The sequence below is a fragment of the Scyliorhinus torazame genome, chromosome 5 (genome assembly GCF_047496885.1).
Source record: "Scyliorhinus torazame isolate Kashiwa2021f chromosome 5, sScyTor2.1, whole genome shotgun sequence".
Lineage (NCBI taxonomy): Eukaryota > Metazoa > Chordata > Chondrichthyes > Carcharhiniformes > Scyliorhinidae > Scyliorhinus > Scyliorhinus torazame.
Window position 1 is genome coordinate 229,259,011 of NC_092711.1, and position 20,995 is coordinate 229,280,005.

Sequence of the window (20,995 nt, forward strand, 5' to 3'; positions counted from 1 at the left end):
GACCACTCTGTCCTGTATCCCCCATGGCGGCAGCAGCGGGAAGGTCGGAACCTGCCTTCTCAAGAAGTCTTGCACCTGCAAATACCTAAACTTAGGGGCATAACTATAAGATTCAGGGTGGGAGATATAGGAGGGATGTCCGAGGTAGGTTCTTTACTCAGAGAGTGGTTAGGGTGTGGAATGGACTACCTGCTGTGATAGTGGAGTGTCGGACACTTTAGGAACTTTCAAGCGGTTATTGGATAGGCACATGGAGCACACCAGAATGACAGGGAGTAGGATAGCTTGATCTTGGTTTCGGACAATGCTCGGCACAACATCGAGGGCTGAAGGGCCTGTTCTGTGCTGTACTGTTCTATGTTAAACCCATTCTCTGCTGGCAATTCAAATTTATCCTCCAAGGCTTTCAAGCTGGGGAAGCTCCTGCCTACCCGGTACAAACCGGTGATTATTATAAATCGGGGTCCAAACTGATGCTCCCTCCACTCTCTTATATCTCCTCCACTGCCCCCAGATTCTCAGAGCCGCCACCACCCCCGGACTTGTGGAGTATCAGGCCGGCGAGAATGGAAGAGGTGCCGATATCAGTGCACGGAGCGTGACGCCTCCCCATTTTAGTTAAACTTGTGTCTTTATATGACGCCGCCTCCATCCGCTCCCAATCCGACCCCTCCCCCACTACCCACTGCCTAATCATGGCTATATTAACCGCCCAGTAGTAATTGCAAACGTTCGGCAGCGCCAACCCACCTTCCCCCTGACTGCGCTCCAGCAACACTTTCTTCACTTGTGGGGTTTTACCCGCCCACACAAAGCTCACAATAACTTTATTCACCCGCTTGAAAAAGGCCCTTGGGATGAAGATGGGGAGGCACTGAAAGACAAACAGAAATCTGGGGAGGACTGTCATTTTCAAGTTGTCCAAGTTGTGGCACCCAAAATGGAATGCATCACTTCAGATGGGATCTAAACAGAGTTCCATAGAGCTGTAACGTACCTTCCATCCCTTAAGAGGATTTTCAGAATTACTGAAGTAAATGACTTCAAATGAAAATGTTGACAAAATCAGTTGGAGACTCCTTGCTTACCAAGCAAATCATGCAAGTGTGCCGAGGGCAGGTTCACATTTAAAATGTCGTTCACCGTGTAAGATTAGTTTATTAGTGCCTTATGAAAAAAGGGAGCACTAATTGATCATCGGTATTGAGTTAATGACTTTACCGTCTGCGTTTGCGTGTATGGCACTACTTTCAACCTTTGCGGATAAATAAATCCTGATGAAAGTGACCATAAGTGTATATGTTTTTTTTATGCTTCACATATCAAAATCCTGTACCTACACCACTTGGACCGCAGTGGTTCAAGAAAGCAGCTCGCCACCACTTTTTCAAGGGCAATTAGGGATGGGCAATAAATGCTGGCTTAACCGGTGACACCCACATCCCTTGAAAAAGTTTTTAAAAATTAATTCAACTTCACAAATGCCAATGTTGTCAGGAAAAGTTCTTTCAGTCTTAAAAAAAACATACTGATCTTTAGGTAACATTAAACAGCTAATAAATAAAACCTTGCTATTCCATGACCAATTTTAAATTTTGAACATTTAATTACTATGAAGTGATATTAAACAGTCCATAATGTTACAATATGGATGTTTCAAATAGGCTGGTGCAACATTGAAAGTCCTCCCACAAAAGTAGGTCTTGAAATGAACCTGAAAATAACTTCCAGATGAAAAAGTTGTAATTATTTTATTCAGCAATAACGAACATTAGCAAATGTAAATATGTCATCAACACATGTACTCAGCTATCATGTATCTAAAAATCTAACCTCACTGTTTTCAAGAACTTCAGTTCATTGCTTCTCCTGAAAATTCCAAGCCCACTGACAGAATCAGCATGAAAGCAGAATTTCTGAGAATTGTGCACAATTTTAGCCTATTTGGGTAAAATGTGTCGGTGCACTCCAATTTCCATTATTTAATCATTGGCGTATCACTGAAAAAAAGAGACATGTTGATGAAGCTAATTTCTTGCACTCGCCATGACAGATGCAAGAGTGCCAAATTTCAAAGGGAACAACAACTTGTGCTGCATGAGAAAAGAGTGCTGATTAGCTGGAAATCAACTCTAATTGGCCGAGGCGTTGCCATAGAGAATTCACCATGGAAATATTGTCTCCAGGCTTTTGTTTAATTCAAAAAAAGTGAATGTTGAGAAATGTTCTTTTTCCCTTCAGAAGACAAATCCTTGTGTATGACGATATATAGCATCCTTGCAAGTGTAAGTGAGTCACAATTTACCTTTTTACTACCAAGTGACAATTTGCATATCTTTATATTTAATTTTATTGATTCTAGTTACATCACAGACAGCAAATCTTGTAATTGGACATGGATTCGCTGCTACGTGGAATTTAATTCATCCAACCAGCATGGATTTTCTAAATAGATCCCTTTTATACAACTGCACCAAATATTAAAACCATCAAAGACAGACACCTGGGGCGAAATTCTCCTCCCCGCCCCGCCACATTTCTGCCCCGACCGGCCGGCGGGAGTCTCCGTAACACCGGCCGGTCAATGGGGTTTCCCATTGTGGGGCAGCCCCACGCCGTCGGGAAACCCCCGGGCGCCCCCAAAACGGAGACTCCCGCCGGCGGAGAATGACGCCCCTGGATCCCAATCTTTTGTTTAGAGCCTGAATCCCTATTTCAGACCCTTTCTTACCTTTTTCAGATATCTGAAGGCAGTCTTCTGATAGAGGGTCCATTCAAACTGGATCAGTGTAGGCAACCTCAAAGGGTGCAGCTGAGTGAATCCATGCATAAATACAGGATTAGCTGCTGCATTCTCTAAGTTGGGAGTTTATATGTCCCAAAGTTTATTTAAAAAGCTGCAGTGAGAAAGTAAGTGTGTAAGGGAATGGGGTGGGTAAGGGAGCATGGGGTAAGGTTGGGGCAGGTCAGATCATGGGTTTTGTGAGGGCCGCGAAGACTCCAGCACGGGTTTGTAGAATCAAAAGAAATAACTTTATTAACAATTACAAAGATACAACAGCAGCAGTACTTCACCACTGCTCCCTCCTCTCTAGCTGGTTTCACACTGGCCAGCTCTATTTATGCAAGTGACTCTGCTAATGATTTCTCTCCCCCCCCCCCCCCCCCCCCACATTGGGGAGCTCATACTCACTAAGGATTGTGGGTTAGGCAATAGTCCCCAGCCAGTAGTAATCAGGCAGGTTATAACAACGGGGATTCAGGTGGTTGATGAGGACACAGAATCTGTGGATCAGGGGAAGTCGGGGGGGGGGGGGGGGGGGGGCAGTCAGGGGAATTTGGGAGGTATTGGGCAAGGCAGGTCATGTCAGAGAGGGAAGATTCGGGGGCAAGTTGGGTTGGGGAGAATTGGGGATTTGGGGGATCGGTTGGCGGGGCTAATTAGGTTGGGTCAGGGGTTAATCAGGTGCCTGGGGGGTAGTCAGGTTGAGAGGGAGTAAGGGGAAGTGATTGTGGGTCAGTTGTATCATTACCCAGCAGGCATTCTAGGATTTCTTTTCAGTTTAACTATTCCAGTGAGTTGTGACGGTCCAAAGTGACCAACTCTATTCTAACTCAAGAATTGGAGTCTTTCTCGGAGGGTTCCGAGGAGCAGGGAAATTGTTCATCAGAAGTTCAAAGTTCCCAGGCAATTCCAATGGAGCCATTGCATGGGGACTTTCAAGGCGTCCCGTCGTGAATCTTGGCAGAGTTAGGTCTGGTCTCTAACTATCTGGAAAATGGAAGGCCATGGATTTCAAGTATGTAAGAGAAATCAAGGTAATTGCAAAATAAGTTCGAAAGGTCAACATGTTCACTTTATGAACAGTGGAATTGACATCATTGCACCACAAATCATGTATATTATCATATTAATTGATATTTGCAATATATACATAGCTGAGACAAACGCTCCATTTGTGTGCCTCAAGCTGTACATATATTACGTCGCAGGATGGTAGATAAGTGGGCATCTCTCCACATAGCCACAAGAAAAGCTGCTTCCCTTAATCATAGGAATGGAATTCAATAAGAGGGAAATGTTGTTTTGGTTTGAGTGTGGTTGGTCAGCCCTTTAAAACACTGTTCTGTTTGCTGTGAGCAATTTTAATTTTTTGCAATAAGGAGAATGCGAAAAGTAAAGATTAGTAAAAAGGCATTATTAAGTCATTTCCCAGAGTAAAATTGTGATGATTTAATGATGCGGCTATTCCGAACACCCAGGCCCTCTGCAAAGATCCTAAATGAATGACAAAGCGCAATTGAGCACTTAGGGATGTCCTGAGGTTATTAAAGCACTGCAGAAATATAAGTCATCTTTCTTCTTTCATTCAGTTGAGAAGTCAAATACAATGCACTGCAAGAATCAGCGAGTAGCTTTATCTGTAGGCAATTGGGCTAAAATGGAGTTACGGGTAAGTCGTAAAAAAGGTTTAATTTCGACAATATTTCCTCTCGGCTAACAGGTTATCTCTGAACTGATATCAAAGCCACAGGGTAAAGGTGAGCTTGTTGCTAGTACCTCAATAATTTATGTCATACTTAAGTATACAATATGTAGACAAAGTTTAAAAGTTCAAAAAAAATGAAATGCCCATGTTCACTGGGTTAAAATCTCTCTCTCACTGTCTTGGATATTATTTGACCAGGCATCTCTTCTGAAGAGTAATGGCAACATGTAATTAAACTTCAGGCTATCTGCTAAGTTTTCTTAGTAAAATCTTACAGGTTTAAGCCACAGAGTTCACCTTTACTTGAATCTTTACCTTATTTGGGCCTGTTTTAGTTTTCTCTTAGCAAAAGAAGTAAGCAGAAACACTAAGTCTCAATTGAATGTAGACCAGGTGGTCACCTGTACATCGGGATGACAAGGACACAGGAAGTGACATGTCAGTAGTGTGGGAGTTCTCCCCCAGCACAGGCAGACACACAGCATGCAAGAGCTGCTAAGGTTGCTGAATAAACTCTTTGGCTGTAGTCCCTTGTCGTCAGTCTATACAACTTAGCAACATGATGTCAGGAACTGACCGAGATGGCACAGGAACTTTGCTGCAATAACTAGCTGCAATAACTTGTGGATAACTGGACAAATTACAAAAAAAGAATGGTGCATCTACTGTGGTGCTAGCCTCTCTGAAAAATTAAAAAATGATTCAAGTGTACACACTATTAAACGTGGCGGGCCCTGAGGCAGTCAAAACATTTGAATCCTTTGTCTTCCAAGGGGACAGGAAGCAGAAGTATTATTTAAGAAATTCAAACAAATATGCATGCTGGTGGAAGATATTGGTTGGAATTCTTTGGCCGTTGGGATTCTCTGTTCCTGCCAGCAGTGCACGCCCACCTGTGCATTTTCTGGTGGCGTGGAGGGGCTCCAATAGGAAATCCCATTGATAAGCGGCGAGGAGAGAATAACGTCGCCAGCGAATGGTACATCAGCAAGAATCTTACGGTTGGGGGAACGGAGAATTCAGCCCATCATATTGGAAAGACACGAGTTTAATGCTATTAACAAAAACTCGACGAGTCCATAAAGTCTGGTACCACAACTTTTAAAATCCTTGCCCAGAAATGCGTGTTGTAGCCATCTGGGATGGCCACTTCCAACTAGGTACAGATCGCAAAGACTGATGGGTAAAATGGACAAGCCAAGATTCAGGCAGGCTCAGAGCCTGAAATGCATATTTGTCAGCATAGTCCAGACGGTATCGAAACCCCGTCCCATTAGCATGTTAATCAGGCCAATTAGCAGGTGATGGCCCATCTTCCCCAAAACAAAGGACTGGTACTCCAGCAACTGGGACAGCCCCAGACATTTTGGCACCACTCCCGGTCCAAGGGAAACGCAAACAACGGGGTCAATGACCGCTTGGGACACGCCCGGCCATCCAGATCCCCACCCACTTATTGGCTAAGGAATCAAACAGAGTGATCAGGGATCACCCAATTAGTAAGGCCCAAATCAAAGGACCACCCAAAAGAGCGCAAACTCCCCCCCCCCCCCCAGTATAAAAGAAGAGTTTGCCATATATTCACCCTCTTTTGACCAACTGCAGCAACAACAGAAGCAAGTTCGAGTTCAACGACCACTACCAGACGGATGAGCCCAGCTGAGCAGCAGTTACCACTTCGAACCCAAGAGATCCAGAATTGAACAGTGGCCACGGTTTCCTGACCCAAGCTGGATGCCCAAAGTTAAATACAGGTTGTCTTAGTAATAGGTGTATTTGACTAGTAGTGTTTATGTTGCATGACTGATTGTATGTAAATAAAGTACCCTTGACCTTGAACTAACTGGTGTTTGGCTCTTTGATCGATAGCCGGTGGAAACTTGTGGTGGTATCATTCGATACCTGGCGACTCTAAGCATTCGGACATAGACAATATAGAAAGAAGGCAAATTCACTGATTGCCCTAATTGGAACAGAGCCACAGAAAAGACCAAGTAGTAAAGAAAACGCACAACAGTGTTCAGCACCCTCAATGGTGAACCTGTGAGAGATCGTACTGTCTCTGGAATCCATGGTGATGTCATGCGTAAACAGTTGCTTCGAGAGAAAAATCTAACACTAGAATCTGGCATTAGTAGCTGCAGACCAAATGAGCAGTCGGAAAGAAACACCAAAAAGTTAAGGCGGGAAATAGACGTTTTTGGTACAGAACATGCCCTGCTCCAACTGTGACGGCATCACTCACAGAACAGAAACGTGCTTTTCACAAATAATAAACATTGTAACAGCTGTGGCAAGTGGAATCACATGCTAAATGCTGCGGTTCCAGGTCACAGCACCCTGTTTCTGTGGGTAGCCATTTTGCAACCGTTTAGTCCTCAGGGTTCAGAACATGAACAAGGTGAATGAGCTGGAGCTCAATCAGAGCACTGAGTCTCTGAAAACATTCTATTGTGAGAATCATGGGGAAAGGTGAAATCTTCACTATGCCAAACAGTGTCTTCAGCAATGGAAAACTGAAAGTCAAGATCGACATTGGAGTGACGTGCAATGTCTTGCCCAACCAGCTACACCAAAAGAAATCGACCGATATGCTGCACTAGATTCCACCACCAAGGTAAACCACTCATATAGGTGTGGACACTCTCCATAGCACACAGCGTAACTTCCAGTTACATGTGGTTGACCAAGATGTAAAGCTGCTGTTGGGTCTCCAGGACAGTATTGCACTAGGGCTAATCCAACTCGGTCCGGAGGCGTGAACTCTGCTGCACCAGGCCCCATAGATGCTAGAATAAAAGACTTGTTTAATTGCGACATCATTGGGAGGCTACTGGTCGTATATCATATGAGGTTGTGTGACTCGTTAATACCACTGTCTGTGCTCCAAGAAGAATGCCCCTTGTGATGAAAACAAAAGTAGTTGTCGAACTGGATCGGATGATAAAACTGCGTGTCATCGCCCCCAAAGACGAGGCCTCAGAGGGGTTTCAGTGAGAGCAGCTGTGGCAAAGAAAGACAGCATGGTCAGGATCTGCATCGACCCAGTTCACCTTATCAAGGCACTTCAGAGACCTCGTCATCACATGAGGATGGTTCAAAAGGTCATAACTGACATGCCTAATGCAAAGGTTTTCAGTATTCTGGGTGCGAAGCGTGGGTTTTGGCAAATCCCACTGGATGAAGAATCCACGCAGCTCACTACATTCATGTCTCTGGTAGGCAGATACCGTTTCGTTCGCAAACCATATGGGATGTCTACTGGGAGTGACTTCTTCCAAAGTGCATGGAGTAGCTCAACCCTGTGAAATCATCATCGATGACATCCTGGTCTGGAGTTGCACAATGCAAGAACATGATGCATGTTTGTGTTTGATCCTTGAGAGAATCAGGAACATACAGTATGAAGCTCAACCCTACTAAACACAGATTCAGGGTCGACCAGGGTCATTACATAGGTCATCGGCTCAGTCGATGGTGTGAAGCCAGATCCAAGACAACTTCTATACGATAAATGTCTATTCCCAAGGACATGCATGTCTTGCAGCGATTCCTTGGTATGACAAATTATTTATTGAAATTCATTTCTTGTGACAGTGAGGTGACAGGATCCCTCCGCCAGTACATCCACCAAAATGCCGAATGTTGTTGGCAGGAGCGCCACACTGCTCCGTTCAACAAACTCAACTACTCTCAACCCCTCTGGTGTTGCAATATTTCAAAGTTCAAGCACCTGCACTCTTATCAGCAAATGCCTCTCAGTATGGAATCAGTGCAGTCTGTATCCAGAATGGCACACCAGTAGCCTTCGCATCAAGAGCCCTCACTGATACTGAAACTCGTTACACGCAGATGGAGGAGCTCCTTGCCCGAGTCTTTTGTCAGAAATTCCATGACTTCACCTATGGCCGTCCTGCCGTTATGAAAGGCTGTCTCGAGTTTTCAAAGGAGCTTCCCCATGAGATCTGCACCTTTTTCGCTAAGAGAGAGCAGTTGACTGTATAAGATGGGCTGATACTGCATTGCCAGTGTTTCAACCTCCCCACCTCGCTGCAGAGGTACTTTACCTAGCAACTCCGCCAAGGGCACCCAAGATTGGAAGTGCCACGGTAAAGAGCAAAGGAATCCTTGCACTGTCCCTCCATGTATGCGGACATAGAGAGGGATATGTCGACCTGGCACCGTGCAACGCATTCAAGCCTCATCAAACCAAAGAACCATTGCACCCACGTGAGGTCTCGCAGCTCCCATAGTCACTCACAACGGCATATTCAAATGCAACGGAAAACGGAAAGGACGTTTGATGAGGACTGAGGTAGTATGGGTTGAGGTTAGAAACAGGAAAGAAGAGGTCACCCTGTTAGGGGTTTTCTATAGGCCTCCGAAAAGTTCCAGAGATGTAGAGGAAAGGATTGCAAAGATGCTTCTGGATAGGAGCAAAAGCAACAGGGTAGTTGTTCTGGGGGCCTTTAACTTTCCAAATATTGACTGGAAACACTATAGTTCGAGTACATTAGATGCGTCCGTTTTTGTCCAATGTGTGCAGGAGGGTTTCCTGACACAGTATGTAGATAGGCCATTTTGGATTTGGTACTGGGTAATGAACCAGGGCAGGTGTTAGATTTGGAGGTAGGTGAGCACTTTGGTGATAGTGACCACAATTTGATCACGTTTACTTTAGTGATGGAAAGGGATAGGTATATACCATAGGGCAAGAGTTATATCTGGGGGAAAGGCAATTATGATGCAATGAGGCAAGACTTAGGATGCATCGGATGGAGAGGAAAACTGCAGGGGATGGGCACAATGGAAATGTGGAGCTTGTTCAAGGAACAGCTACTGCGTGTCCTTGATAAGTATGTACCTGTCAGGCAGGGAGGAAGTGGTCGAGAAAGGGAACCGTGGTTTACTAAAGCAGTCGAAACACTTGTCAAGAGGAAGAAGGAGGCTTATGTAAAGATGAGGCATGAAGGTTCAGTTAGGGCGCTCAAGAGTTACAAGTTAGCTAGGAAGGACCTAAAGAGAGAGCTAAGAAGAGCCAAGAGGGGACATGAGAAGTCTTTGGCAGGTAGGATCAAGGATAAACCTAAAGCTTTCTATAGATATGTCAGGAATAAAAGAATGACTAGGGTAAGAGTAGGGCCAGTCAAGGACAGTAGCGGGAAGTTGTGCGTGGAGTCCGAGGAGATAGGAGAGGTGTTAAATGAATATTTTTCGTCAGTATTCACACAGGAAAAAGATAATGTTGTCAAGGAGAATACTGAGATTCAGGCCACTAGACTAGAAGGGCTTGAGGTTCATAAGGAGGAGGTGTTAGCAATTCTGGAAAGTGTGAAAATAGATAAATCCCCTGGGCCGGATGGGATTTATCCTAGGATTCTCTGGCAAGCTAGGGAGGAGATGGCTGAGCCTTTGGCTTTGATCTTTAAGTCATCTTTGTCTACAGGAATAGTGCCAGAAGACTGGAGGATAGCAAATGTTGTCCCCTTGTTCAAGAAGGGAAGTAGAGACAACCCCGGTAACTATAGACCAGTGAGCCTTACTTCTGTTGTGGGCAAAATCTTGGAAAGCTTTATAAGAGATAGGATGTATAATCATCCAGAAAGGAATAATTTGATTAGAGATAGTCAACACGGTTTCGTGAAGGGTAGGTCGTGCCTCACAAATCTTATTGAGTTCTTTGAGAAGGTGACCAAACAGGTGGATGAGGGTAAAGCAGTTGATGTGGTGAACATGGATTTCAGTAAAGTGTTTGATAAGGGGCCACTGCTGTTTGTAATTTTTATAAATGACCTGGATGAGGGCATAGAAGGATGGGTGAGTAAATTTGCAGATAACACTGAAGTCGGTGGAGTTGTGGACAGTGCGGAAGGATGTTACAAGTTACAGAGGGGCATAGATAAGCTGCAGCGCTGGGCTGAGAGATGGCAAATGGAGTTTAATGCATTAAAGTGTGAGGTGATTCATTTTGGAAGGAATAACAGGAAGACAGAGTACTGGGCTAATGGTAAGATTTTGGCAGTGTGGATGAGCAGAGAGATCTCGGTGTCCATGTACATAGATCCCTGAAAGTTGCCACCCAGGTTGAGAGGGTTGTTAAGAAGGCGTACGGTGTGTTAGCTTTTATTGGCAGAGGGATTGAGTTTCGGAGCCATGAGGTCATGTTGCAGCTGTACAAAAATCTGGTGCGGCCGCATTTGGAGTATTGCGTGCAATTCTGGTCCCCGCATTATAGGAAGGATGTGGAAGCATTGGAAAGGGTGCAGAGGATATTTACCAGAATATTGCCTGGTATGGAGGGAAGATCTTATGAGGAAAGGCTGTGGGACTTGAGGCTGTTTTCATTGGAAAGGAGGAGGTAAGAGGTGACTTAATTGAGGCATACAAGATGATCAGAGGATTGGATAGGGTGGACAGTGAGAGCCTTTTTCCTCGGATGGTGATGTCTAGCACGAGGGGGCATAGCTTTAAATTGAGGGGAGATAGATATAAGACAGATGTCAGAGGTAAGTTCTTTACTCAGAGAGTAGTAAGGGAATGGAACGCCCTGCCTGCAACAGTAGTGGACTCGCCAACACTAAGGGCATTCAAATGGTCATTGGATAGACATATGGACGATAAGAGAATAGTGTAGATGGGCTTTAGAGTGGTTTCACAGGTCGGTACAACATCGAGGGCCGAAGGGTCTGTACTGCGCTGTAATGTTCTGTTTTATAGCACTTGGTCCTGGTTAACTCGTACTCTTGTTGGTATGAAATAGACTATCTGCCTAATCTGAAAAGCAACAGTCAGCAAAAAGCTGAAGAAATGGTTCTCCACACATGGCATCCCCCAGAGAATAATGGCGGAAAACACTCAGCAGTTCGTCTCCAGGGAGTTCATAGACTTTGCATAAACACGGGACTTTAAAAAAATATTTTTATTAAACACTTTTAATATATACAAAACAAATAAACACCCCAAAAGTAAAAACACCCCCAACCCTCTTCCCCCCCACCTCCTTACCCCTCTTAACATCTGATGGTGACCAGTTTCTTGAAATACATGGCAAATGGCTGCCATCTTATATAAAACTTCCTAATCGAGACTCTCAGCCTATATTTAACCTTTTCAAGGTATAAAATCTCCAAGAGATCCCCCAGTCTCGCCAAGGCACTGAGTGAGAAGCTGACCTTCACTCCAACAGAACCCACCTGTGAGCACTCAGCGAGGCGAAGGTTAAGACATCTGTCCTCGCTTTCGTCTGCTGCTCCGGCCGGTCAGACATCCCGAAAATCGCCTCTCTGGGACCAGGCTCTATTTCCATTTGTAACATCACTGACATGGTGCTGAAGAAGGAGCCCCAGAGATTCGTCAGCCTAGGATATGCCCAGATCATATGTACATGATTCGCTGGGCCCCTTCCACACCACTCGCACGTATCCTCTACCCCCTCAAAGAACTGACTCGTCGTAGCTCTTAAGTGTGCCCAATGATCTACTTTAAATCTTTATTTAATTTATAGATAATATTACCAATGTTTCCTTACCCGCATTGAATTACTTGAGCTCTACAATGCCAGGTCAATCCCAGATTCAATTTTCTATAAGCGTTTCCCTGCCCCTATAAATCTTCATGGTGTGGATGCTTCTTTAATGCTTGCTACAATTGCAGCCGAATCTTGTGCCATCTTCTTCCATCATGAATTTCCTCCAATCTCTGCCTGCTTCTTTGGCTGATTTGCAGGGTAATTCCAGCTCAACTTCTGTAACTGGCTCCTATTTGAGAAGGTTTACTCACCATGTGTCAGTGCCATTTGTTCAGCTGTCTCCAGAGTTGAAATCTGTCAAAGGCATTGTTTCCTTCTGGCGTTTGGAACTAAATTGTACACATCCTTTCTGATGATGCTTTCAAACAGAAGAACACTTTAATTGCATACATTGGACAATAGGCTCTGGAGACAGAAAGCTGCAGCAGGAGAGTGAAAAGTCATATTTCTCCCTTGTAATTCTGAGAATATGAGCCCATGGCAAAAATACATCTCCATTATTGACTCATAGCCTTTAAATAGAAAATGAGTGCAGAGGGGAACCATCAACCTTACGGCGAGAAGAAGTTTCTGAAAAAAATAGTGAAAGCATAGATAAGGTTCAGAGTTATCAGTGTAGTTATTTGCCCTGGGCAGTAAGTACAGTCAGCGAAAGAGTTAAAGAACACTCTAAACACCACCGAGACAACATCTGTCGGAAGTAGACCAGCTTCAGGCATAATTAGAATATGAATTGAATATTTCCATCAACAAAAGGGCATGTCTGGTCTTGTGGCCTAAAAACAAAAGCAGCAGCAATGTTGGGCAAAAAGGGTCAGTCAGAAACAATGGGTTCATTCAGGATGACGACAAGATGAAGATTTGTTCTGATAGACTGAGGCAACTTGTTTTCGCAGCACTAAAATTCACTTGTAATTTTATAAAGTACTTTGAATTGAGAAGAAAGCAGGTGTTGTGCGTGCACTGGGGACACAAAAAGTGACAACAATCTCAATAATATCAATTTTATTTTAAACATTAAAGGCATTGTGCTGATATACATTCTATTTTCAATTATATAAGGTAAGTAACTCTGTTAAGTATTTGCAAATTCATTTACAACATACCTTTTTTCTTTACTATATATTTAATGGATTTGGGACTCTTGACTATTGGTAATTGTTATGCTCTCGTGAAGATATGTGCTAACGTATACGTTTTCATTGAGTATTTCATTGGTCTGATCATTTAAACACATATCTCAACTACTGTGAGATCTGCATATAATACTTTTTAAAACAGCTTTAAATAGAATGCATTTTAAGATGCAATTTCCAAAATCTTAATTTCTATAAAACAAGCAGAGTGTTGTAGCATTGTTATTGCACAAAGTGGATATGAACAATCTTCCACTGCAGCAAAGCTAACTGTGCAATAATTACATGATATTATAACAACTCATAATCAATCAACGTATTTTCCATGTGACTTAAAAATCCCATGTAATACAGACTTACTACTTAACAGATGTCAGTCTTTTGTTATAGGCAGTGACAAAATAAGAATGCTGAATTTGTTTTTTTTTCCTGAAAATATGCATTTAAAGTACATACAAGTGCATAATTAGAAAATATTTTTGCTCAAGAAAAATACTTCTTTTAGGGAAAACATAAATCTGAAATAAATCCTCCCGAAAGGCAGAGGAAAAGAGGGCTATTTTGCCACAGTTGATACGCTGGATATGTTCAGACTTTGGTTATTTTGGTAACATTTCACGGCACCAAAGCAGAGTTATTTTGAGTTTACTCATGTAAAGCACACACTCTAACTTACAAACAGAAAAGATTCAGAATCATGCCAAATTGGGATCCCAAGAGTTTGCTTCCTTTCTCTTTTTTTTGCAAAAATATAAAATAACATATTGAAATGAATTTCACAACACCATGGATAAAGTCCATCTACTTGCAGTTCTAGATCAATTAGTGGGAATATAAAAGTTAAAAGTTTCTTCAGGGTCAGCCGAAAATGTTCAACTCTGCACATTCTCAGACACAATGTTTTCATGATTCCTCTGGATCTTCTCTTCCCAGCCCTCACCGATCATCATCTGCGCTAGAGATTTGAGCTGCTCTGATGCCCAAGGGTTGGTAGAAACATATTCAGTCTTCATCCTTCGGCACCTTGGGATCATGCAAATGTTGTATTTCCATTGTGACGAGAACGTGACCGCTCCAAAGTAATGCGTCTGTTTTCTGTGACACAAGAAATAAAACATTTTGATTTTGTTGGCAAGCTTTCCAAAGAAATTGAAAAATAAAAACATAAACGTAAAATTAATATGTAAATAGAAATAGCCAATTTAGAATATACAAATTACATTGGCACTGAAATGTATCGAAGGATCTGTAATAAATTGCATTTTAGATAATGTGTGCAAGGTGATAAAAGCAGAACAATGCACAGACACATTTGTTGATAACTTTTGGTTGGCTCTTAATTTGGCTCTGTTTAATCACGCTTGGTCAAGAGTCGCCAGGTGTCTTTCGACACCGTCACAAGGCTCAGAACCTGATGCTGATCAATGACTCGATACACCAGTTAGTAAGTTCAAAAGCAATGCTCATTTATTTACACACAGTCAAATCTACTAATGCATAAATTCTACAAACTAAACTACCACTTACTAAAGCCTATACTTAGCTTCGGGTGCCCACTCAGTCAGAGGAACAATGGCCGTTGCTCAGTTCTGAGGCTGCTGGGTTGAGCTGTTTACAGGGTAGCAACTAGGAGCGTCTATCTCGTAGCGTGCGTTGACTTGTGACTTGAAATGAAAATGAATGAAAATCGCTTATTGTCACAAGTAGGCTTCAAATGAAGTTACTGTGAAAAGCCCCTAGTCACCACATTCCGGCACCTCTTCGGGGAGGCTGTTACGGGAATCGAACCGTGCTGCTGGCCTGCCTCGGTCTGATTTCAAAGCCAGCGATTTAGCCCTGTGCTAAACAGCCCCAGACTTACTTGGTCTGGTGCAGCTGCTAGGCAGGTCTCTCTCTTCGGTGAGAGCCAAAGCCAAAGGAGGAAGATTCTCCCTTGGGGTTACCTCTTATACTGAAAAGGGCTTCGCCCGCTTTTGGGCGGGCCTTGAACCTGGCTTCAACTAATTGGGTCTTTCTCAATCAGTTGTATCGATTTTCCTCCAATAGAGGGGTGGTTCCCTGATCGCTGGACGTGTCCTGGTGACTGTCAGTCTGCTTTGTCTTCGCTTCTTCTGGCGCTGGGGAGTCTGTCCTAACATTGTGTATCTAAATGTTTCCCTTTTGTCCCCGGAGATGGCTCATTAATATGTAGATCGTTTGATAGTTTCTGTCCTGTCTGAGCGTTTAAGGTTCTAATCAACAGACAGAGCTTGCACCTGCTTCTTTCTTAGCATTGTCCAATTTTCCCTGCATTCTTTGCGGGTGGGCATTTTGTAATCGGGACGTGGCGATTACACTTGAGTGTTGCAGATGGCTACACTCCCTCCTTGTGATCCTCAACGCGAAGCGTGAAGGATTAGATTACTATGGCGTCTTCATCCTCTGATCACCGGGGCACCCATGCTTAGGCTCTCCAATGTCCTATCCTATGCAACATGATTTTACCTAAACCATTTAAAATACATTCATTATCATAAAATTCTACGGGGCGCTATGACATTAATACATGCATTACAGAAAAATAAAAAAACTGGAATCTCTAACTATTCTCAATAAACTATCCTCATTCAAACAATCCAAAAATACAAACAATCCAAAAAGAATCTATACATCTTAAACTGTACAAAATAGCAGCACACAAATTTCTCTGGCCTGGCAGTCAGGCACAGAGGTTTACATCTCTTTATTCCATAGAATGCATTAAACAAATGGATGCTCTTTAATCCGTCCCAATGGGTTCGGGGGTCTGGTGAAATCTGAAAATGGGAGACCTAAATCTGTATACCGGGGTGCGAGAGCGATAGGCTCTATTTCGCCATTTCCTGACTAAACGTTTGCACGACACTGCAAAGTATCGGCAGCACTAAGAGTGCTTTGACTACATACGAGAGTGATTACCAGGTGATAAACTTATCACACCAGGTCGGGGTATTGCTAGCTGTCGCTGGGCTAGTTATCTCGGGGTTCCGTGTATTACAGGGGTGAGAGTCATTTATGGTCTGTGCGGTAGGGGTCGGGGGGGGGGGGGGGGGGGTAGCGGAAGGGATCCTGCTAAGATCTATGTGAACACGAAGGCTGTCTTCATCTTTGTCGGACTTCTTCTTTGTCTTCCTCTGGGGTTCCTGGGGTTCTGGAGTCCTGCGAACACAAGCATCATTTCTGTTATTATCTTGCTTAAGATCTCGTATGTCTGTCTGTCTGTCCTCTACTGCCAATTTCCCTTAATAATTGGTCACCATCTGTGACTCCCTCATTTTATTTATTTATTTATTTTTTTAAACGGAATATTTGGACAAGCCATCTAAGAAAAATACTGCCGTACTGCGAGCCGTCTCGCAGCCTGTGTGACTTACCATCCCAGTGTTTGAGGATGTAAATAGCATAGGGAAGCAACCTAAGGATTGCCAAAACCGAACAAAAAATGTTTGAACTTAATGAGCCAAAATGGGGTGCGTATGGGCCGTGGCGGGTAAGAAATGGGTGAAATCCCCGGGTAGGATGGTGATCAATGCCGTATGTGCTCTACCCGAGCGTACCTGACCAGAGGGTGGTCCTCCGGCAGGGCGGGGACCAATGACGTTTCTCCACTGCCTGAGCAACCGGCAAGAACGGGTAAGAATGTGGTCGTCATGGGGGGCTGCCTCTTGAATTAGGAGAGCAACTATGAGTCGGGTTCTGTCGACAAACTAGTTCCTCTGAACTATTGTCTGGGACAAACTTGTACCTTGAACAAGGTTCTGTCGACAAACTAGTTCCTCTGAACTATTGTCTGGGACAAACTTGTTCCAGTAACAAGTTTCTGGGGACAAACTAGTTCCTCTAACAGCCATTGGGCGTCAAAGGGGGTGGTGACGTGGGGCTGTGAAAAAGCTTTCCGAGTTTACGAACAACACTTAACGATAACACTAACGAACAAACATTCAACAAACATGGTGCAGGTTCCATCAGGAAGGACACCGTATCTCTCCATCGGTTCCTTTTTTCTCCATCATCTGGACACCTCACTGCTCAATAGCGAACAGGGTCGCAAAGGGATTCATTTGGTGGGAGTCAGACTCTAAGTCATCATCTTCTCCCGGCTGCCAAACTCTTGTCTGTAGTAACCGTGCTAAAGCTGCTTGGGGCGAATTGAGGCCCATCTCATCATTCCGGATGAGCCTGAACGAATTGTCTCGGTGCCAGAATCGTGTGTCGAGATTGGAGCTACTATGCTTCAATCCGTAATCGTCGGGCGGTGGGTCTGGGTCAGGGGCTTTGATATAAGTGATCTCGAATGGGTCAGTAGAATCATGCTCAGATTCACTGGGAGTAGGGCCTGGTACAGGGGTGTAGTCGTAACGTGGTGTGCTGTGGCTGTCGTCATTGTGATCGCTATCACTGTCGCTGTCGTTGCTGGTTGAGGGAAGGGAGGGGTGGAGTCGTGCCTCTGGGGGCGGAGTTGAAGTCATGTCTGAGGACGGGCTGGAGTGGTTGAGGGATGGTAGGAGTACGTCACCTGTGGTCGGGGCGTGATCGTCTGCTGCTGCGAGCAGGATGTGGTGTGTGTGGTTATTCTGTGAGCCATAAGCCTTGAGCTGGTTTATATGAAACCACGCAGACTTACCATTGGGATAGGTTATTTTGTATGCAGAGGGGCTGACTTTGTCTGAAATGGAGTACGGTCTGGAAGATTTTGGGGAAAGGAATGAACTGGGGTTGTAAAGGGAAAGCATAACTTGTTGCCCTACTGTAAACTCAGTGGCGTGTACTGTTTTGTCCAAACAAGCCTTGCTTGGTTTCTTCCTGGTTCCAAGTCTCGCTGCTGTGGCGAGTTGGGCTGCCTTTATGTTCTGTACTAGTTGTGTAACAGCATTTTCATGCGTGACGGCTGTAACTGGGGGGCTGGCCAAATCCAGTCCTAGTAAATACTCAGTGCCTTTCATGAGGCGTCCTGTCATGAGGGTGTGGGGGGGTGTAACCTGTGGATGTAGATACCGTGTTTTTTAAAAACATCAAAGCGAATGGGAGTACTGAATCCCAGGTGCTGTTATTTTGCTGTACCATTTTCCTGAGGGTGGCTTTCAATATCCTATTCATTTGTTCTACAATACCACTTGACTGGGGGTGATATGCGATATGTCTAATGCCGAAAATCGTGAGGACGTTTTTCATTACATGTCCGGTGAAATGGGAGCCTTGGTCGGACTATATTCTGCGTGGGAGGCCCCACCTTGTAAAGATGTGGTGTGTTAATATTTTAGCTGTTGTCTTGGCCTCATTAGTTCGTGATGGAAATGCTTCCACCCATTTTGTGAAGGTGTCTATGACCACCAACACATACTTGTAACCAGTTCTGCACGGGGGTAGGGGTCCTATATAATCTATCTGGAGATTTGTCCAGGGTCCATTAACGGGGCGGGTATGGCTAAATTGAGCCTTTTTAGCACATCTGTCCGGATTGTTCAGGGCACAGATTAAGCAATTCTCTACGTAGTGTGTGACATCGATTTTTAAATCAGGCCACCAGCAAAGCGGTCTGAGGTGGGCTACGGTGGGTTCAATTCCTTGGTGTCCATGATTGTCATGGAACTGACAAATGATCTGGTTCCTGACCTGGCTGGGAACTATATAAATGCCATCCTTTAAAATCACACCGTCGTGTGTGGTGATTGCGTTTCAAAACTTGTCGTACGGGGCTGGGAAGGTTCTCTTTAAAACTTCCCTGAGTTTCTCATCCTCTTTCTGGGCCTTCGCTAAATCCTGAATGTTGGTCTGTGAGACCTGAACTGCGTGTACTGGGGTGCTTTCCGGGGGGTTCCAAAAATAACCATGCCTGGAGCCTGCCTTCGCTAGGGCGTCTGCTTTAACGTTACCAGGGGGGAAGAACGGTGATGACTGCGAACCTTGATTGTTCCGTATTTCCTATCCTTCTCTGTCTCTAAGATATGGCGGAGTAATAGGGCTGAGGGTAGGGGTTTACCGTCCGCGGAAACAAATCCTCTTGTTTCCCAGAGTGGTAGGAACTCTGTCAAACTATTACAGACATACAAGCTGTCAGAGTAGATGTCTGCTGGGGTCGGGAACGGGTCTGGGTGGTCTACAATATATGCAATTGCTGCCAGCTCTGCTGCCTGCGAGCTTAAGTGTCCTGGCCACTTTAAGGAAATTTCATCTAGGGCGCGTCCTCTACATATATACAGCAACCGGTGATACTCTTTCCGTTTAACACTGTGGATGAGCCATCCACATATATCTTCAGGGGTGCGCACATATCTGTGGGCTGGGGTCTCTGGGGTGTACTACCTGTTTTCCTGGGAGGTATTTTGGGAATAAATGGGCCTGTGTTCTGTTTCGTGGTGATGATCTCACATTCATGAGGGGTGCCTGCATACTGCAAATTATCGGCAAGGAGTGTGTGGGTTTTGGTTCTCTTTACCGTGATGTCCCGTCCCTGTAAAATAAGGGTCCAACAGGCTGCGCGGATTTGGCTGACTGTGCCATCTTTAAGTCGGCCGTCTAACAATAGCTGTGTCGGTGTGTGTTCTGTGAGGATGGTGATGGGGTTGAGTCCTGTAATGTAGGCGAAGTATTGCACTGCCCAAAAAACTGCGAGCAGGTGCCTTTCACAGGCAGAAAATCCTTGCTCCACAGGGTCTAACGTGCATGAGGCGTATGCTACGGGGCGTAACTGGTCGTGGCGTTCCTGGAGGAGCACGGCCGAAAGGGTTCGGTCGGTGCTTGCTACTTAATTAGCGTGCGGGGAAAGTGAATCTGGGACCTGTAGTGCGGGGGCTGTGCTGAGTGCTCTTTTTAAAGCGTCCACGGCATCTGTATTCTGTGGAAGCCATTTCCCAAGGTGCCTGCTTCTTGAGAAGTTCGGAAAGGGGCGCTGCTTTAGTGGCGAAACCGTCAATATGGTTTCGGCAGTAGCCAACCAGTCCTAAAAATGACCGGAGGGCTGAGACATTCTGGGGAAGGGGCAATTTGACAATCGAGTCAATTCTCTTGTGCTCGATCTCACGTTTACCATGAGTGATCACTGTTCCCAATTAAATCACTTTTTCTTTCAGAATCTGGGCCTTCTTGGGGTTGACTTTACAACCAATTTCTTTCAGGAGTGCTAGGAGTTAGGCGTAAAGCGAAATGTGCTCTCCCTGTGTCTGTCTGTAGTAACAAGTCATCTACATACTGGGCCAGACAATCGGGGTGGGAAAATTGTGCTAAACCATTTGCCAGCTGTCGGTGGAAAATGGAGGGGGAGTTGTGGAAGCCTTGTGAAAGGCATGTCCACGTGTATTGTTGCCCTTGGAATGTAAAGGCGAATTTGTACTGGCACGCTTTAGCCAATAGAATGGACCAGAAGCCATTATTAATGTCCAAAACCGAAAAAGATTTTGACTGGAGTCCCTGTTTGAGCATGGTCTCGGGACTCGTGGCTACGGTGGGGGCTGCTGCTGGGCTTACTTTGTTCAGTTCCCGGTAATCAATGGTCAGTCGCCATGATCCATCCGGTTTCCTGATGGGCCAAATCGGTGTGTTGTTTGTGGAGGCTACTGATCTGAGTACGCCTTGATCCAACAAACTCTCTATTACTTTGGAGATTTCTCCCTCTGCTTCCTGGGGAAATCTGTACTGCTTCTGGGGTTGAGGGTCGGGACCTGTAATGTTCACAAAGCCAGCCAATTTGCCACAGTCGTGCCCGTGCTGTGCAAATACTGCTTTATGTTCCTGCAGGGCTGCCCTAACCTGTTTGTCTGCACTAATGGCTCGAGGGTCGAACCAGAAGTCTCCTACTGAGCTAATCCGATTTACATATTCGCTTA

The 20,995-nt window shown here is 44.7% G+C and overlaps 1 protein-coding gene across 4 annotated transcripts in view; it reads right to left on the bottom strand.

Annotated features, from left to right (window-relative positions):
• Positions 1 to 13,008: 13,008 nt before the first annotated feature.
• diaph2 (diaphanous-related formin 2) overlaps positions 13,009 to 20,995 on the bottom strand; it is a 983,399-nt gene continuing 975,412 nt past the window's right edge. For all 4 annotated transcript variants that reach the window (XR_011946649.1, XM_072505206.1, XM_072505205.1 and 1 more), the window contains one exon: positions 13,009 to 14,249. Coding sequence is in view for 3 of the 4 variants with exons in the window: in XM_072505206.1 (XP_072361307.1) it covers positions 14,185 to 14,249 (65 nt within the window). In the remaining variant the exon portion in view is untranslated. The remainder of the gene's footprint in view (positions 14,250 to 20,995) is intronic.